The 17263-nt window shown below is 40.8% G+C and overlaps 3 protein-coding genes across 4 annotated transcripts in view; 2 read left to right on the top strand and 1 right to left on the bottom strand.

The window, feature by feature from the left end:
- Window positions 1–17263, top strand: part of LOC145407709 (actin-2, muscle-specific-like) — a 62679-nt gene that overhangs the window by 32645 nt on the left and 12771 nt on the right. The window lies entirely within an intron of this gene.
- The window catches only part of LOC145407712 (actin, alpha cardiac muscle 2-like), a 106806-nt gene continuing 94281 nt past the window's right edge, over window positions 4739–17263 (bottom strand). Inside the window, exon 2 of the mRNA XM_080278583.1 lies at window positions 4739–4996. Within this exon, the coding sequence (XP_080134709.1) occupies window positions 4774–4996 (223 nt within the window). The 3' untranslated portion in view covers window positions 4739–4773. The remainder of the gene's footprint in view (window positions 4997–17263) is intronic.
- Window positions 8557–9687, top strand: LOC145407723 (actin, muscle-like). Its single transcript, XM_080278595.1, has one exon. It carries the CDS (start codon window positions 8557–8559, stop codon window positions 9685–9687), a length of 1131 nt encoding a protein of 376 aa, XP_080134721.1.

Raw genomic sequence — 17263 nt, 5'->3', positions numbered from 1 at the left:
AAGTTCACAAATTAATGTATGATATATATGAAATCCTCCTCTATCAAATAAGGTGGGCAGCTTCAATGTAGTGCAAATTATTTCACACACACAAAAAGAACTATTCCACTGTGTCTACAAATGTAGAAATACTTGCCACACTACAAATAGTTGCTTTATAATTTTATGTAAATATTTCTAGTGTTAAACATGATTAATTGGGTTTACAGGAGCAAGGACCTAATTGCTTGCTTTTCATCAGATGGTGATTTCTGGCAATTGATCTGCCTAGTCAGTGTTTTAATCAGGATTATCTTTTTTAATTAATATACTGATAATTATTTATGATCAAAATCCACTCATCTATATATTTATCTAGCTAACTAGTTAGCTATATCCATATATTTATTTATATCCATATATCTATCTACCTAGCTAGTAATTCCCATATATCTATCTCTGTCCATATACCTTTCTAGCTAGCTAGCTATGCCCATATGTCTATCTACATGTGTCCATATGTCTATCTGTCTATTTATCTATAGAGAAAAATGTAGATGGGTAAGTATAGCTAGACAGATAGATAGATAGATAGATAGATAAGCCCAAAATACAGATAAGTAGGTTGTAGACTTCAAGAAAATAATTCAAAGCTTTAGACTCATTTGGCTTCTCATCGGGTCTCGACTTGAGCATAAAGAAAGTAAACAGTGCATCCACCAAGGCATTCCACATCTCTTGGTAAACAATACGGGAACTTCTTGATGACTCTCACTGACTCTTGAACATTGTCAGTACCCAAACAATTTTCATTTGAAAATTCAGTTAATACAGCTCTATGCCAAATACCAGAGTGTACATATCATACCGCTGCGGTTCTGATTACATGGCAACCAGGTTTAGAACACTATCCGGCTCTCTAATACTGATGTAAATTAAAACCTGTGTGTGTGTGTGTGTGTGTGTGTGTGTGTGTATGTGTGATACATTGAAAAACAAATATAAGACCAACAATTCTAGACCTGAAAATTAATTATACCAACAACATATATCTGTAGAGTGAATCCATTATCATATCTGGAGAATTATCAGACACAGCTTGTATGACGTGAAAGGGAAACAGACTTTAGGGTAGGAGTAACAGAGGCATTTTCCTAACACTTCAGACGAGAATCAGATGAATATACTGTGGACTGCATTTAGTTCCTGAAATCAACGACTAGTGAAGCTATTTTTACCGATTATCTAGAAAAATTTTGCCCTGTCAGATCTTCCCGTGATAAGTCATTGTTTGTATGTTCGTGTGTATGAAATTATATACAGTATACACACGTTTGTATAATTAGTCAGCTGTTTATCATTTCTCCCTACCGTATCTACGCAGTTGATCCTCACGACCACCTAATCTATCCCATTAATCGTGGACGCCGACTGTCGACCACCACATGCAGGTACAGTACGTAGCGATCACCTAAGATTATATATAAGTCAGGTACACTGGGGGCAAGCAGGGTGTGGCATGTGGGGTGGTGCCGAGGTGAGGTGGCAGACAGGAAGGTCAGGTGCAACAGTCTTTTCCCTGTCGAATGAATCACACCTGACTAGCCCATTTATCCCCCGTCCACCTGCCAGGTGGACCGAGGTGTCATGACCCGATAAAAATGCATCATAACAGACACACGTAATGAAAGAAGAGCATAAGAGGTATATAAGTCGTGCAGAGGAGACGCCAGCTTAGTGCAACTCCCGGCTCTGGTAAGGGTACGTACGGTCGTGGACAATAACACAGCTCCACTTCTTAGTCCAAATCTTATGAGGCTCTTACATGGTATTCTGAAAAGATTGTTGTGTTCCGAGGGTCTCAGCCCTTGGTCTCAAAAGTCAATGCTCACTGACTTGTTGTTTATCGTTATGTAGTGAATCGATACGTCAGCAAGTGTACAGTAAGTCGTGAGTTGAGGCAGGAGTTTAAGTAGACGCTCGTTGTTGCTGGACAGGATACGTAACTCATTCTGCTAAGCTGAGTAAAATCCTCCGGTGGAAGGAGCTCTAAAACGTTAAAATACGCCATCGTACTTTAGCACTTCGTTGACTCTCAGTCCCTCATTCTCATTTTATTTTTTAAGCTTAAAAAAAAGTCTAGTGGCAGAGAAGCAAGATAAGAAAAGGTGACATCGCACTGAACAAGACAGTGGAGACTTTCAAAGAGGTCCCTACTGAGCTGAAGGAAATCTTGTGTTGGTGTAAAAGCTTCAGTAACCAAAAAGTCATAGTACCAAATAGGATGATCGAGTCTGTCAAATCCCTTACTTTGTGTAGTCTCTTCTAAGCTGAGGAATATCGTGTGGGGGTAGGGAAAACTTATAGCAAAAATATATTCATTTTTAAGTGGTACGATGCTGCGGTCAGGGGATATTATTCAACTTAGAGGAAGAGGAGTAAGGTAATTAGAAACGTCCATGGCAAAAGTTGGACTTTCCAAGGACTGACACTTCGTGGCAGTTCGCAGGCCTAATATTGGTTATATCTTACGAGCGACACACACACACACACACAAAAAGTCTAAAATTATTGTAAAATATCCAACATCACTGCTAAGGAAAATACGTGTAACTCACTTCGACGACGTGCTAATAATTTTACTCAAGCTACCATCAGACGAAATACTGGAAGTTAAGTAAGGGGCTCTAGTTGTGAAGAGACTAACGAATACTCTTTATATTCAGCCCCCCTAGTTTGAAATGTCTCTCATAAGCTGAATAAAATCATCTGGTGACACAGAGAATAAAATATAAGAGAATAAGGAGATTGCTTACAGTTGTCTATATATAATTTGTTTTACTTTATTTAATTAATATACTTTAATACACCGAATAATTAGGGAACGTCTACGTTTTGTCTGCTAATATATATTCATTAAGCACTGCTGTTTATCCTGAATGCCGAACCTTTTCTTTTTATTTTGCCACATACATGAGGAATTATAAGTAACCTGTTTTGTTGTACTAACAATTCGAAATCAGAATGAAAACCTAATTGGAACGCCCATGCATAGTCATAGCCAGTTATTATCCTAAGTAAATCTGACGTTTAAACATACAAAAACAAACTTTCTGTAACACTACAGACTAAGTCAAGCAGACCCAATTTGGAGGCGATCAAATAGTTAAAAGTGTTCGACTGAGTTTATAAATATGTTACCTGGTATTTGCTACAGACTCGTACCTGTACTGTTTTGCTTCACGAGTCCAACTTAGTACTGTAATGATGCCCTGCAGCTGGATAATAAATAGAAAACTTAGGCTGACTTACATATTGTACTCATGTGAATGTATTGATATTAGAGTTCTGTTACCTATGTTCATTGAGTCGCTCTAACTTGGTATCCCAAATTAATGGCTGATTGGTGCTACAGAACACAGGAGAAAGGAACTCCATAATAATATCGCACCTCCTGTGTCGTGGAAGCCAAAGTTCAGTTCAAGGCTGCTTGCAACACTTGTGCTGAACATTGACCACGTTCTCACGACGATACGTTTTTAGAATGAAAATTTGCAAGGAATACTTAGTTAAACTATTCTATCATGCAAAATTTATTTAGACTTAAAAAAAAAAAAAAACTTTAATAATATCTATAGAACCGAAAGCCATATACTGGTATGTACTAATTCAGTTCACCTCAGGTGTTCAACCTCACACTCGTATTCGAGGAATGTACTTCATCCTTTCGGAACACTGACTTATTACAGTAATAAAGTGCATTTATTACACACATCAAAATACATTAGGGTGCCCCTCCTTCCAGAGGTAACTAACAACAACAGACTGGCTTTTAAGCAGAGTCTGATCAACACATGTATGATAAGAACGTTCAAGCTTACGTATATTAACAAAATGTATAAGTAAAACTCAGCACTCTCTCTCAGTCTCAAATTTGTAACCAACAGACACAGTTCACATCAAAATATGCGATACTGCGTAATATTTTAATAGGTGCCTGAAGCCATATTCTAGCAAATATATCCATTTCAGATCACAAGGTTAAAGCACTCTAACGATGTGTGACGACGATACTACAGCTTTGGTTTGCGACAATGGCTCCGGCATGGTCAAGGCCGGCTTCGCTGGCGACGACGCACCACGAGCAGTCTTCCCCTCCATCGTAGGCCGTCCCCGTCACCAAGGTGTGATGGTCGGTATGGGTCAGAAGGACGCCTACGTTGGTGATGAGGCCCAGAGCAAGAGAGGTATCCTGACTCTCAAGTACCCCATTGAGCATGGTATCATTACCAACTGGGACGACATGGAGAAGATCTGGCACCACTCCTTCTACAACGAACTTCGTGTCGCCCCTGAGGAGTGTCCCGTCCTCCTCACTGAGGCTCCCCTCAACCCTAAGGCCAACCGTGAGAAGATGACACAGATAATGTTTGAGACCTTCAACACCCCCGCCATGTACGTGGCCATCCAGGCCGTGCTGTCTCTGTACGCCTCTGGTCGAACCACTGGTATCGTGCTAGACTCTGGTGATGGTGTGTCTCACACTGTCCCCATCTACGAGGGATATGCTCTTCCCCACGCCATCCTTCGTCTTGACCTGGCTGGCCGTGACCTGACTGCCTACTTGATGAAGATTATGACTGAGAGAGGCTACTCCTTCACCACGACGGCCGAACGTGAGATCGTCCGTGACATCAAGGAAAAGCTTTGTTATGTCGCTCTCGACTTTGAAAACGAGATGACAGTGGCCGTTGCCTCCACTTCTCTCGAAAAGTCCTACGAGTTGCCTGATGGTCAGGTCATCACCATTGGCAACGAGCGTTTCCGCTGCCCTGAGTCTCTCTTCCAGCCTTCCTTCCTGGGTATGGAATCTGTTGGCATCCACGAGACCGTCTTCAATTCCATCATGAGGTGCGACATTGATATCAGGAAGGACCTGTTCGCCAACAACGTTCTCTCTGGTGGCACCACCATGTACCCTGGTATTGCTGATCGCATGCAGAAGGAAATCACGTCCCTGGCTCCCTCCACTATCAAGATCAAAATCATTGCTCCTCCCGAGCGCAAGTACTCCGTCTGGATCGGTGGTTCCATCCTGGCCTCTCTGTCCACCTTTCAGTCCATGTGGATTACTAAGGAGGAATATGAGGAGTCTGGTCCGGGTATAGTTCATCGTAAATGTTTTTAGATTTTAGGCTCAGCACTTATTCTTGTCACTATTGTTGTGTTTTATCATATAGTTTTAGCGTTATAACAATAAAGTACGATAATACTACGGATAAATTATTTTTATCAAAATTTTAATCTTTTTTTTGTGCAGTCTTGGGAATAAAGCAATACGGTTACTTTCAGGACCTTAATGTGTGCAAGAGTATATTCTACGAGAGGTGTTATTATGAAACATGAAGTACATGTTGTACTGATATTGCCTGCAAATGAGTTTCATAGATATTCTTAGGTGAACAGCACAAGATGTACTGCCAATTGCTCTGACTATATGACTTATTTCAATATAAATATATATATATATATATATATATATATATATATATATATATATATATATATATATATATATATATCTATATCTATCTATATATCTATATCTATCTATCTACTGTATCTATCTATCTATCTATATATATATATATATATATATATATATATATATATATATATCTATATATATATATATTAGACACCTGTTCTAATAACAGAAAAATTAGAAAAAATTTAATGCGTTAGTCTGCATCATGGTCACTACAGTACCTTAGTTTATTCATAAAATAATGTTGTGTTTCAGAGTAATCGGAGGCTGATTTAATAAATCTGATCAGGAATGTCTCCGTATGTCGAATAAAATCACCTATGTATATCCACATCGAAATAAAGAAAAAAGCATCATGTATGAAAGAGTTTGCTGTAACAGATTTTTATGTCAACGTTGATTCCATTATATGTTTGTTAAAATTATTCTCAGACTATGAATAGATGCTACATTCCCAATTTTTGTATCTTTCAGGAAACAAGCCTGTTTTATATGAAGTAAATATAATTACCTCGAAGAGTGAAGCTATTTAGAGTCCTCAAAGTTCCAGATTTCTATTATTTTCTGTTTGCATCAGTCCGTATGTGATCCGTTGCAGAACCGAACCTTCTCCTTGGAGGTCGAGTGACAGCCAAATTCAATTTTCCTTATTTAGGAGAGAGCAATACTTGTGAGAGTGGAACTACTCTTACTGTATGGCTATGTTTGCATGTGTCAGAATCTGTTTATGACATAAACACGAAACGACGGGTTGTGCAGATATATACATTCTACTTCAACCATTTTAAATGTGCGCACGGTTCTAATTTTGATCCCGACTCAGGCCACAAACAAAAATTTGAGGCGAAGTAACCATTGACCCACCGTGGCTTCCCTATGTACATTAATTAAACTTCTTTAATATAAGAGTATATACAAAAATTTATGTTGGCAAGATGAAAGTGTACATTGACATGTTCAGTTAATGCAAGAGAAGCAAATTTCGCAAGCCTATAATATCTAGTCGGCCTTCTGGCAGAAAGTGGTTACGATCAGTGCAGAATACATACAAGAGAAATGATGAACAAATTCTTGAAGCCAAAATGATTCGTTTAAGGAATTACAAACGACCAGAATGAAAAATCACTAAAATCCATCCAGTTGTCGCGGAGTTATATGCCGCGACGGGAGCTGTCAGCCACTGTCAGCACCGACTACTGTACACCGACAAATTACCACGCCTATGGAACAAATCAGCACAATTTCTCTCCCATCAGACACATCCATCATCCTCTAGCATCTTCACATAGCAATACAAGGTTTTGTTTCCTGAAGTTGAGAGCTGTAATATTGAAACTGAGAAGGCCAATGTATGGACAAACCTTCATTTTTTTTTTTTTACGATAGTGTCTGAAGATGTGATGATGATGGAATATATCCGCCCCTTCTGTATCTTTGTTGACTACACTCCGTAATGCTAGATGAGGCTAATCAGAGTTAATAGTTACAGGTTTTCAATATACGTCAAAAATTAGGGCCTTCCTTACACCTTCAGTCAATCAGTCTTAATGATACAGTTGTCATAGATTCCTGCTACCAGCTGTAATGAGACTCCCTAGGCGCGAAAAATTAGCCTATCCTGGCCTGAATTTCATTTTTCCCTCCTCCAACTTGTAAATAGGCTAAATGTGAAGGTGAGGAGCGACAGGGACCCACGAATGTTATTTACAAGAGGGAGGAGAATTCCCGCCCTTCCTACCGAGTGATTACAGGTGAAAGTAGCCCCAAATTCGGACAGCCGTAACCTCCCCCTCCTTGACACCGGCGGAAGTGGAAGTTGGCTATAAAAGGAGGCCTTCCACACACCAGCCTTAGTCTACTTGTGGCTCAGGATACGACGGGCTAGTGTACGTGGCTCTTGTGAGGGATCGGGAGGCAGGGAGAAAAGGTTAGCGAGTTTGAGCTAGTAGAAAATGGGAAAACGATTTATTGGGACGGACATACTGTTCTAATTTTAAATTTGTTATTTGCTCCCTCTTGCTGACACAACAGAAATGGTGATATCAGGTACAGAAATAGCTGCTTCATCAGTTTACATCTATAAACTTTGTTGTCCTAGAGAAATTGTATTGTTGTCACTCATAAGAGTATGTTATATTTTAAACCACTGTGGGCCATAAGATAATTTAAGTTATCAGAGCGTACATTAATGCGTATCCTCTTAGTGACACTATTCCAGTATCTAAGAAATTTAATTTAAAAATATTCTTTAACTCACTAACCTCAAGACGGACATGAAATACAAAATCTGGTGGGGAAATTAAAGTCTAAATACATCAAACATTCCTTGTCTCGCCCGTGTCACAACCTCTCAACATCATTTGAAGCAAAGTACGAGAAATGCCCAGTTTTATAGTAATGGAGTGAAATTTGGCGTTGCTTTCTTTACGAGAAAAAAACATATACTGGGAAACATGTTATATCCATAAAACGTTCCATCTACCAAGGTCGATGACATTTGAGGCCTACACACAGTGCCTGATGTAGTCAACAGTTTCCGTTAGAGTCTCAAATTACAGTACAACTTCCTCTTTTCCTCCCTTCCAATTTACATAAAATTTTTTCATACGCCTCCTTATAACAACTATAAGACTTCATTCCTGACACAGATAGAGAGAGAGATGGACAGACATATAGATGAATAAACAGACAGACAAGCATTGGCTGACAAAGGGATGCAGTTATATATATCATTTCACTTATCAGTATCATTACTTTTATTAATATTACTGTACTGTTAATGAGGAGTGAATGGGAGTGCGTGTCAAGCATTTGGTCAAACTTTGGTTAGTATTTCACTGTCATTTTTTTCTGGCTGTCTGAACCCTACCTTACCCCACTTGGGGTGGAAAAGGAGATATGGATGATGATGATGATGATGACAGAGACTATTATCAATTACATTTCCACGGCTCTTTTGCCCCTTTACTCACGTTTATGTAGTGCATGCTAATCATACATATTCCTTTCAGATCTAACATCAAATCATCATGTGTGATGACGACGTGAGTCCCCTGGTTGTGGACAATGGCTCCGGCATGGTCAAGGCCGGCTTCGCCGGCGACGACGCACCTCGCGCCGTATTCCCCTCCATCGTAGGCCGTCCTCGTCACCAGGGTGTGATGGTCGGTATGGGTCAGAAGGACGCCTACGTCGGCGATGAGGCCCAGAGCAAGAGAGGTATCCTGACTCTCAAGTACCCCATCGAGCATGGTATCATCACCAACTGGGATGACATGGAGAAGATCTGGCACCACTCCTTCTACAACGAACTTCGTGTCGCCCCTGAGGAGTCCCCTGTCCTCCTCACTGAAGCACCCCTCAACCCCAAGGCCAACCGTGAGAAGATGACTCAGATTATGTTTGAGACCTTTGCCACCCCCGCCATGTACGTGGCCATCCAGGCCGTGCTATCCCTGTACGCTTCTGGTCGCACCACTGGTATCGTGCTGGACTCCGGTGATGGTGTGTCTCACACTGTCCCCATCTACGAAGGATATGCTCTTCCCCACGCCATCCTACGTCTTGACCTGGCTGGCCGTGACCTGACCGCCTACTTGATGAAGATCATGACTGAGAGAGGATACTCCTTCACCACGACGGCTGAGCGAGAAATCGTCCGTGACATCAAGGAAAAGCTTTGTTATGTTGCTTTAGACTTTGAAAGTGAGATGAATATAGCTGCTGCCTCCACTTCTCTCGAAAAGTCCTACGAACTGCCTGATGGTCAAGTCATCACCATTGGCAATGAACGTTTCCGTGCTCCAGAGTCACTGTTTCAACCTTCCTTCCTGGGTATGGAATCTGTTGGCATCCACGAGACCGTCTTCAATTCCATCATGAGGTGTGACATTGATATCAGGAAGGACCTGTTCGCCAACAACGTTCTCTCTGGCGGCACCACCATGTACCCTGGTATTGCTGACCGCATGCAGAAGGAAATCACGTCCCTGGCTCCCTCTACCATCAAGATCAAGATCATTGCTCCTCCTGAGCGCAAGTACTCCGTCTGGATCGGTGGCTCCATCCTGGCTTCTCTGTCCACTTTTCAGTCCATGTGGATCACCAAGGAGGAGTACGACGAGTCCGGCCCCGGCATTGTACACCGCAAGTGCTTCTAATCCAGCAGGTCGTGATGCTATTAAACTCAGATTTTGTTTTTCCTGGGGATCTAAAGATAATACTATTACCTATGAAATGCATATGCAGTATTTCTATTTTATTTTCATATATATGTACATCAATATTCTCTGCATTCCTGTATCATTGAAATAAAGCAAATTTCTCTATTCAAATGTGTATGCTATCCTATATATCTATGATAAAGGAGGAAATTTGTATATTCAATTGACTTTATGTTATGTATACAAATAATACGCAAATGCACTGTATGAAGAAAACTTAGTGGACTGAGTTTACTTTTTATGTGTAGTAACGAATAAATGCATCCCATACAAGTTAAAGTATTAATTAATATATGAGGGCAAATATAGAACATGAACAGAATATTTCTGTCCTTTATGTTTTTCAAACTTCTAGTCTCTCACCCCAGTGCAATTACTCAAAGCAGCAAAAATGCACAGAAATGCACTTGAATGTGATTTCCTAACTTTCTACCTTCGTTTAAAAAACATGAAAAATAAAAGTAACAATACACATGCATTTATGATTGTGTTTCTGGTGTATAACTTGTTGCCGATCACCCTTAGCTTGGTGTCTTATTGCTCCTACTTTATTAAGAATCATCAAAGTTTCAAATGCAGAAACATTATATCTCTCTCAGAACCAATCAAACATCACACAGGCAGTGTAAACTTAGTTAAGAGACTCCCCACGTAAATCCAACTTTTAGTAAACATTCCGTCTGCAGGTCCGCCTGCTGGATAGATATTATTAGCTCCGAGAGCATGATACTACTGAGAGATCGAGGCTTACGTTCTGTTGGGCCTGTATTTCATTTCATTTCGTTCATATTTAAACACGCAATAGCCATGTCATACAGTAAGTCCGGACTTATATAAATCTCATCATAAGTATAGTAGGCGCAACTATAGGAAGTGGAGGAAGGTCGAATCAAAAGTACAGTAGAACTTAAAACACTGGTGTAAGAGTGAAATGCGCGCAGTAGAACAGAGGTGTGGGGGCCGCTCCGTCATGTCAACAGTTTACACTACAGCCTCCCCAGTCAGGGCTCTGTCCCACTGCCTACCTCTCCCCTCCCTCTGCCTCCGGTTCCCTTCTAGCCTTTCACTCACCAGCCGCCACGCCCTCCCTCACTTCTACATCGGTTTAGAATGCCATCCCCTCTTATTCTGTTGATTTCTCTTTCCTCTCCCGAATCTCAGTACACTTACCCCACCCGATAGATACCGCTTTTCCTCCTCTCGGCGTAACCACATCTACGAGTACACCAATTCACACTCGTTGACCAGGCCTCCACTCCAGCAGAGGATTAACAAGTAAGAAGAACGTTCCTGTACACTTCATTATTCTCTTGCTATTTGCTGCCACTGCCATCACTTTCTTTTATTTTTTTAGATGATTTTATACATCACATCTTTAGAGCTGAAACAGACAGGCAAGGATATCGCTAATTAATTACGCTCTAGCTGCATGACATTACCGCCTCCACTGTAAACAAGGGTGGCTGCGTGTAAAAATGCTAATGCTTACTGGCGTCGAGTTCAACCAGTGACTGACAGGTATGACAATGTTGCGGTGGAACTGACATCTGGACATTGGGCATATTACAGTAGTAGGTAAAAATTTAGTTCTCAGATAATTACCGCATGTGCTATTTCATATAATTATTTACCAGTGCATTTATTTTACTTGCTTCTATTATACTATCTTTTCTAATCTATGTATTTTTTTCGACTCTTAAAACAGATTAGCGAAAAACAGTTGAGCCTAGAGAAAGTTGAAAAGGGTGAGATGGGTGAAATGAAGGACTACAGGTGAGGCAGGCCACGGTCGGGGATATATGGTGAGAGGAGGGAAATGGAATCAAAGACTAGATAAGACTATAATATTTCAGGGATGGGGAGTAGGACGGACTGCACGACTGGAAACTTAGTCATAATATGGTCACATAGAGATTTTTTTAGTCGTAACCAACCTAAATGAAGTAGCATGATAACAACAAAATAAAAGAGAAAAAAAGGACACGTGCTGGTACAGGGATTCCAGCACCGAGTACAAGATCACGACTTTTTCACTCACTTCCTTGGCTAGTGTCTCGAGATTTGTTATTTGAGAGGTGCGGATGTGAGGGAGTAGGAGCGTCTGGGTTGTGCGTGGGAGAGAGCTTGCTGTGTTAATGGGTGCTGGTGACTGTATTAGTGCACGAATGTATGTATATATGTATGCATGCGTGTGTGTGTGTGTGTGTGTGTGTGTGTGTGTGTGTGTAGTTTACACAGTGGTTGCAAATGAATGTGAGAGCCGAATACCTGAGTGGGTAGCTAATACACTCGCTCTCCAAGGTAGATAAGGACCTAAAGAAAAAACAAAGGACGTTCTACCTCCACAGGTCCCATCGTGTCACTCAAGGCCAGGGTCGTGTCAGGACGGTGCATGCCAGCTCTCTCTCTCTCTCTCTCTCTCTCTCTCTCTCTCTCTCTCTCTCTCTCTCTCTCTCTCGTATCCTGTGAAAATTGAAAAAAAAAATTGTCTCTCTGACTTATCCAACGTAATCATATTTCAGTTATCAAGTAATTTGCTCAAAACAGGTTAGATATATATCAACAGGGCACATTTTCATCTAATTAGAAAATAGAATTGTTATCGCCATCCGTAATTTGTCTTTTAAATATGACATGTATCAAACCTCCACCTATTCAGCATACACCGTGAGTTGAATATAAAGTTACAAGAGTTAATAACATATGTAATTGATAACTTCTCCGATATAAAAAAAATCAGGGACTCAGACATTTTACGTGAATATGTAAGACAAATGGCGAGCTAACTATATTATACTGTATTATACTTGCACCTTAAACGCACCATCATCTAGTCTAAGTAAAATATGAGTCACTGATGTCACGGTCGGGTAGTGGGTTGATAGCGTGGGAGTGAATCAGTGTGTGACGGGAAAGTATGGGTGGTCGTGAGTGGTTGATGAGGTAGTAGAGAGTGACTGAAAGGGATCTAGGGTGGCTGAAGGGGTGGCAGGTGGTGGTAGAATGGTTTCAGAGGTGGTTAGGAGTGGATGAAGGGGTGGTAAGTGGTGGTTGAATGAGTGGTAAGGGGTGGTAGAAAGTGTGGTATGGGGTGGCAGTAGGGGTGCTTGAAGGGATAGTGGATTGACTAAAGGTGTAGATGAAGGGATGGTAGAGGGTGGTTGAAAGAATGATAGGGGATGGTAGGAGTGACTGAGGGGTTGTAGGAAATTGCTGAAGAGGTGGTAAAGGGTTTTCAGCGGGCCTTGAGTGACAATGGATTTCTGATGGAGGCGCAACAGGGGTACTCACCAGTGCCAGATGGTAGACACAAGGGACTCCTCTGGTCTCCGAGCCGTGTCCCAGCTGCACAGTCACTCCTAGGATGCAAAACAAGGCCACTTGCAACACCATCTATTGATGCAGAGATGGGCTACTTCCAACACTATTTAAAAATGCGAGGATGGGTCACTTGGAGCACCACTTATACTGCAGATGCAGAGATAGGCCACTTACTGCGTAACATATCCAGTAGCTATGGAGATGGGCCACTTGCATCACAACATATTCAAGTTGTTATAAAGATGGGCAGCTTGCAACACCACATATTCAGCAGTTATAGAGATGAGCCACTTGCAACACCACTTACTGATGTAGAGGAAGTTTGCACATAACACAGCTTACAGAGATTAAGGGGGATGGAGCCATGGCCCACGAAAGGCGTAGGTGGCCCCGAGATGGTAAAGTATAAGCAAGTACTCTATGGCAGACTTTAGACGGTTCATTAAATTTTTCAGTCTATAATTTAAGGATAATATTAGCGTCCTTAGAGTAACTTAGCACAGTTCATATAGAATAATCGGCCATCATACAGCAAGAGTCATGAAGAGTTAGCTTTATCAGAATCCCAATTATCTTTTATTTATTTGTTTTTACTATATGCAAGTTTCCGTGGCAGTGAAGTATTATCACAGATCTTTTTTTTTTCACACTTTGGCACTTACATTCACTCTCATTTTATTCTGAATTATTTGGTAGCGCTATGAGTGACGGCAACTGTATCCACAAGATATGCTTAGGAGTGTTATAAAGATGGCACCAGAACTCTCGCAGTAATATATAGGCACTTTTATGGAATCGGCGGCATAGAAGTAAACGAATGAGAGTGTTGTACATAACTTAAAAACCAAGACACCAGATTTTGGAGCTTTTCATCAGACCTTCCAAACGATCCATCTGTGGTTAGAGTATAATGGGGATTCCTCCCCCACCCCCTTTTTTTTCACGTACCTCTTGATATTTTAGTAAACAATCCCTCACCACTATGTGATTTCACTCATAATTACTAGTATGTAGATGAGTGTTAACATGGGGTAACTGTCTTCATGTGCATAATAACTTATATTCACATGGTTACACAAGTTCGAACACATGTCTTTGCTTCTTTTTATTTTCAGTGAGTAAGAAGGTGGCAATGTAATATAAAACAAGCGAGTACTTGATCTGGGTTTCCCTCTAATTGTATAGCAATCCACGCATACACAGCAACTTAATATAACGCTGGAAAGTGGCGCGTGTAACTTACACCAGATTATTAGTCACTATTATTTCCTTTTTACACATATTTCCAGCACTGAGGTGAGGGTAGTTATGTTATCTCAACGTGCACCACTGGCAAATCCCAAATTTACCACTGATGGGAGCCCTTGACTTAGAATGAAACTGCAACACTTTATCGGCGCTTCCAGTCACTTGGTTTGTAAAATGAAATGTGATCACGTACACGATCAGTAAACTCCACAAGCTGCACGATGATGCCCCCAAACACAGATTACTCTCTCACACTGGCGAGAAAATGAATCCGACCGACTTTTAACAACTTGACTGACCGTGATTCGAATCTACTCGATTCCCCTGTCGTAAACAGACTCGTATGCGTGGAATGTGAGAAGTATGAATGGTAAACGCAAGAGAATTAAAATAGTGAATGTGATCAAGGGTGCGAGATATGATGTAGTGGCGTTATGTGGACCTAGATGAAAGGGCCTGAGGTTAATGAGAGAGTGAGTGTGGAATGTGTAAGGTCATATATGAGCACAAGTTTTACACTTAGTATGAATGAAGGAGCTCGGGTAAGTTGTGAGGAGATAAAATGAGAAACTGGAGAAACGCAGACTGTTGGTATAAACACTTAAGTTGAAGATGAATGCATAATATTAGTGAACTACATTGAAAGTCCTGAATAACGGTAGTTTTTTTTTTTTTTTTTTTTTTTTGGTCATTTCCTGGGAGGTATGAGGTGACAGCCGCAAATTGTTACTGTATTTTTGGAGTAAAAATGCTGTGACACGTGGGATTTGGCAGACTCCCACCATTTGTTATACATGTTTTGGCAATTACCTCAGGCAATTGCATCACGTACTGCAGAAATAAGGAGGATTTGTAAACATTTCTGCGCATTGTTGATCTGCCTGTAATATAAAGAAAAAACATAGCACTGCCTGTAAATACTATCCGTTCACTTTTTTATTACGTATGGAAAATTACAACCAAGACGTTCTCTAATGTTAAGGGGCTTGTGGCCCTAAGTTTCCTCCTGAATATTTCTGACAATCCACATAACATGAGTGGACAACAGGATGCTTAAAAATAACTCCTACCTTAATTTCCACCGCGAGAGGGCTGCAAGTGAGATCATTACTCAGGGCTTGTTATTGTACACGCCTTCCTTCTTGCTTATCTTTCCCCTCCCCGACAGCACCACCCACCTGCAAGTTGGACGCGCCCCAGCAGCATCACAGTCACGGCCATTACCCCTTATCTTATCATGCACAGCTGCAGACAGTATATCGACTCATTCTGTAATCGACTAATTGTGAAACTCGTATACAGTATTGCCAGACTTTACCTTAGAATAATTGTGAAATTTTAGCATAAAATCGTTCCATTCTGTAGTCGAAGAATTGTGACATTCCTAGATAGTATTCTGAAAAAACTGTGTTCCTAAGATCGTATCACTGGGTTTCTAAAGTCATTGTTCACTGTCTCGTTATTTATCGTGCTGAAGTGCACCATTATCTATATCCGCACTTCTACCAATAAACCTAACTCAGCTCTGACCAGGCAGGTATTCATTTTCCAGTATACAAAAGCATTATAACAGTGAAAATCATCCGTCACGGCCCTTACTCATTTTCTTATCAAAAAGCGATGAATGGTCTAAAGATCTGGTGTGACAGGTTCTCACTTCCCCGAAAGGGAGCAAAAATAATCACCTTTACGCAATGAATTCGGTAAACCGTTATCCTGAAATGATTCTGACATAGCATTAGCAAGGTTTCCATTTCTTCATTCCTCGATATACGCATTACCAAGCCTTGAAAATAGCAATCTCATTTTTCGGGGTGACAAAGTAGATCCCCTCCATTAACCCTCTCATGCTCGGAACAACTCTGACATTCTATTTTAATATTATCAAATGTTTATATTCAACAGGGTGATTCATTAGAGCCCTAGAGTATAACAACTACCTTATTACATATTGATGAAGGCGAGCAAGTTAGTATTTTTCAGTGTACGATGGCATTTAAAGGAGCCAAAATCATCAGCTTTATGTAACGAGCTTAGTACATCGTTATCTGGTGGTGACAAAATGAACTCCTTGGCGTCCGGCCCACACGTGCGTCCTCAGGTGTTTTGCCACGAAGGTGAGTTTCGCCTGATGGGTGTCACAGCCATGGTAATATATGCTGTTTTTTTTTTTTTTTTTTTTTAACTGCCACCCGTACTGTGTCCCTCCCTCTCTACCCCAGTTTTTTTTATTTTTTTATTACCATCCGTATTATTTTCCCCTTTCTCTCCCCAGTTTTTCACCATCCTAAGAATTTCACCTGACACTTAACCTCTTCAATCTGGTGGTGTTTCTCCTTTTTTATTTCTTTCTTTTTTTAAGTTCGTATTTGTCTTCTCCGGTGGAATTTACATAGTCTAAGAAATACATTTCAAACTGAAGGAATTACCTGTAGCCTTCAACAGTATTCCATTTTGCAAGATCTTTCCTAGTCTCAGTAAATTCGTCTGAAGATACCAAGGAGAAATAAACAAAAGGTAACAAAGGGATATTATGTCATAAATAGTAGCATCTCTTTGTTCTTGAACAATAATGAATAAAACAACACCCTTTCAACACCTCAGCGCCAGACAAAGACACAGGGAATACGGCGAGGGTATTTCGGGATGTCCAAACATAACTGAGATGTGGAGTGGAGGGGAGGGGGTCGTGGGTGGTGGGATCCTAGCAGACCAAGGGACGATGTTTTTATTTTTGTTTTTTGCGTGTCATGCTGTTAACAGAGAGCCAGTGGAAGGCCGCCAAAGAGAGGTATCCGACACAGGATTTGGATGACAGGTGTTATTTCTGAAAGGGTTGGCCATGTATATAAGGCGTGCGGGTCAGGTGCATCCCTTTAGTCTCCGCTGGACTCAGGATACATCGCACTGTACGTATATCAACATTTTTTGTTTTTGTTTTTTT

Source organism: Coenobita brevimanus, chromosome 74 (assembly GCF_032717465.1).
Source record: "Coenobita brevimanus isolate Jiangsu-jjx chromosome 74, ASM3271746v2, whole genome shotgun sequence".
NCBI lineage: Eukaryota > Metazoa > Arthropoda > Malacostraca > Decapoda > Coenobitidae > Coenobita > Coenobita brevimanus.
Note: the sequence above shows the minus strand (reverse complement) of the source record. Positions and strands in the feature narration are given on the sequence as shown.

Excerpts from the sequence above, each read along its gene's own strand:
- LOC145407723 (XM_080278595.1), top strand. The coding sequence starts at position 8,557 with ATGTGTGATGACGACGTGAGTCCCCTGGTTGTGGACAATGGCTCCGGC.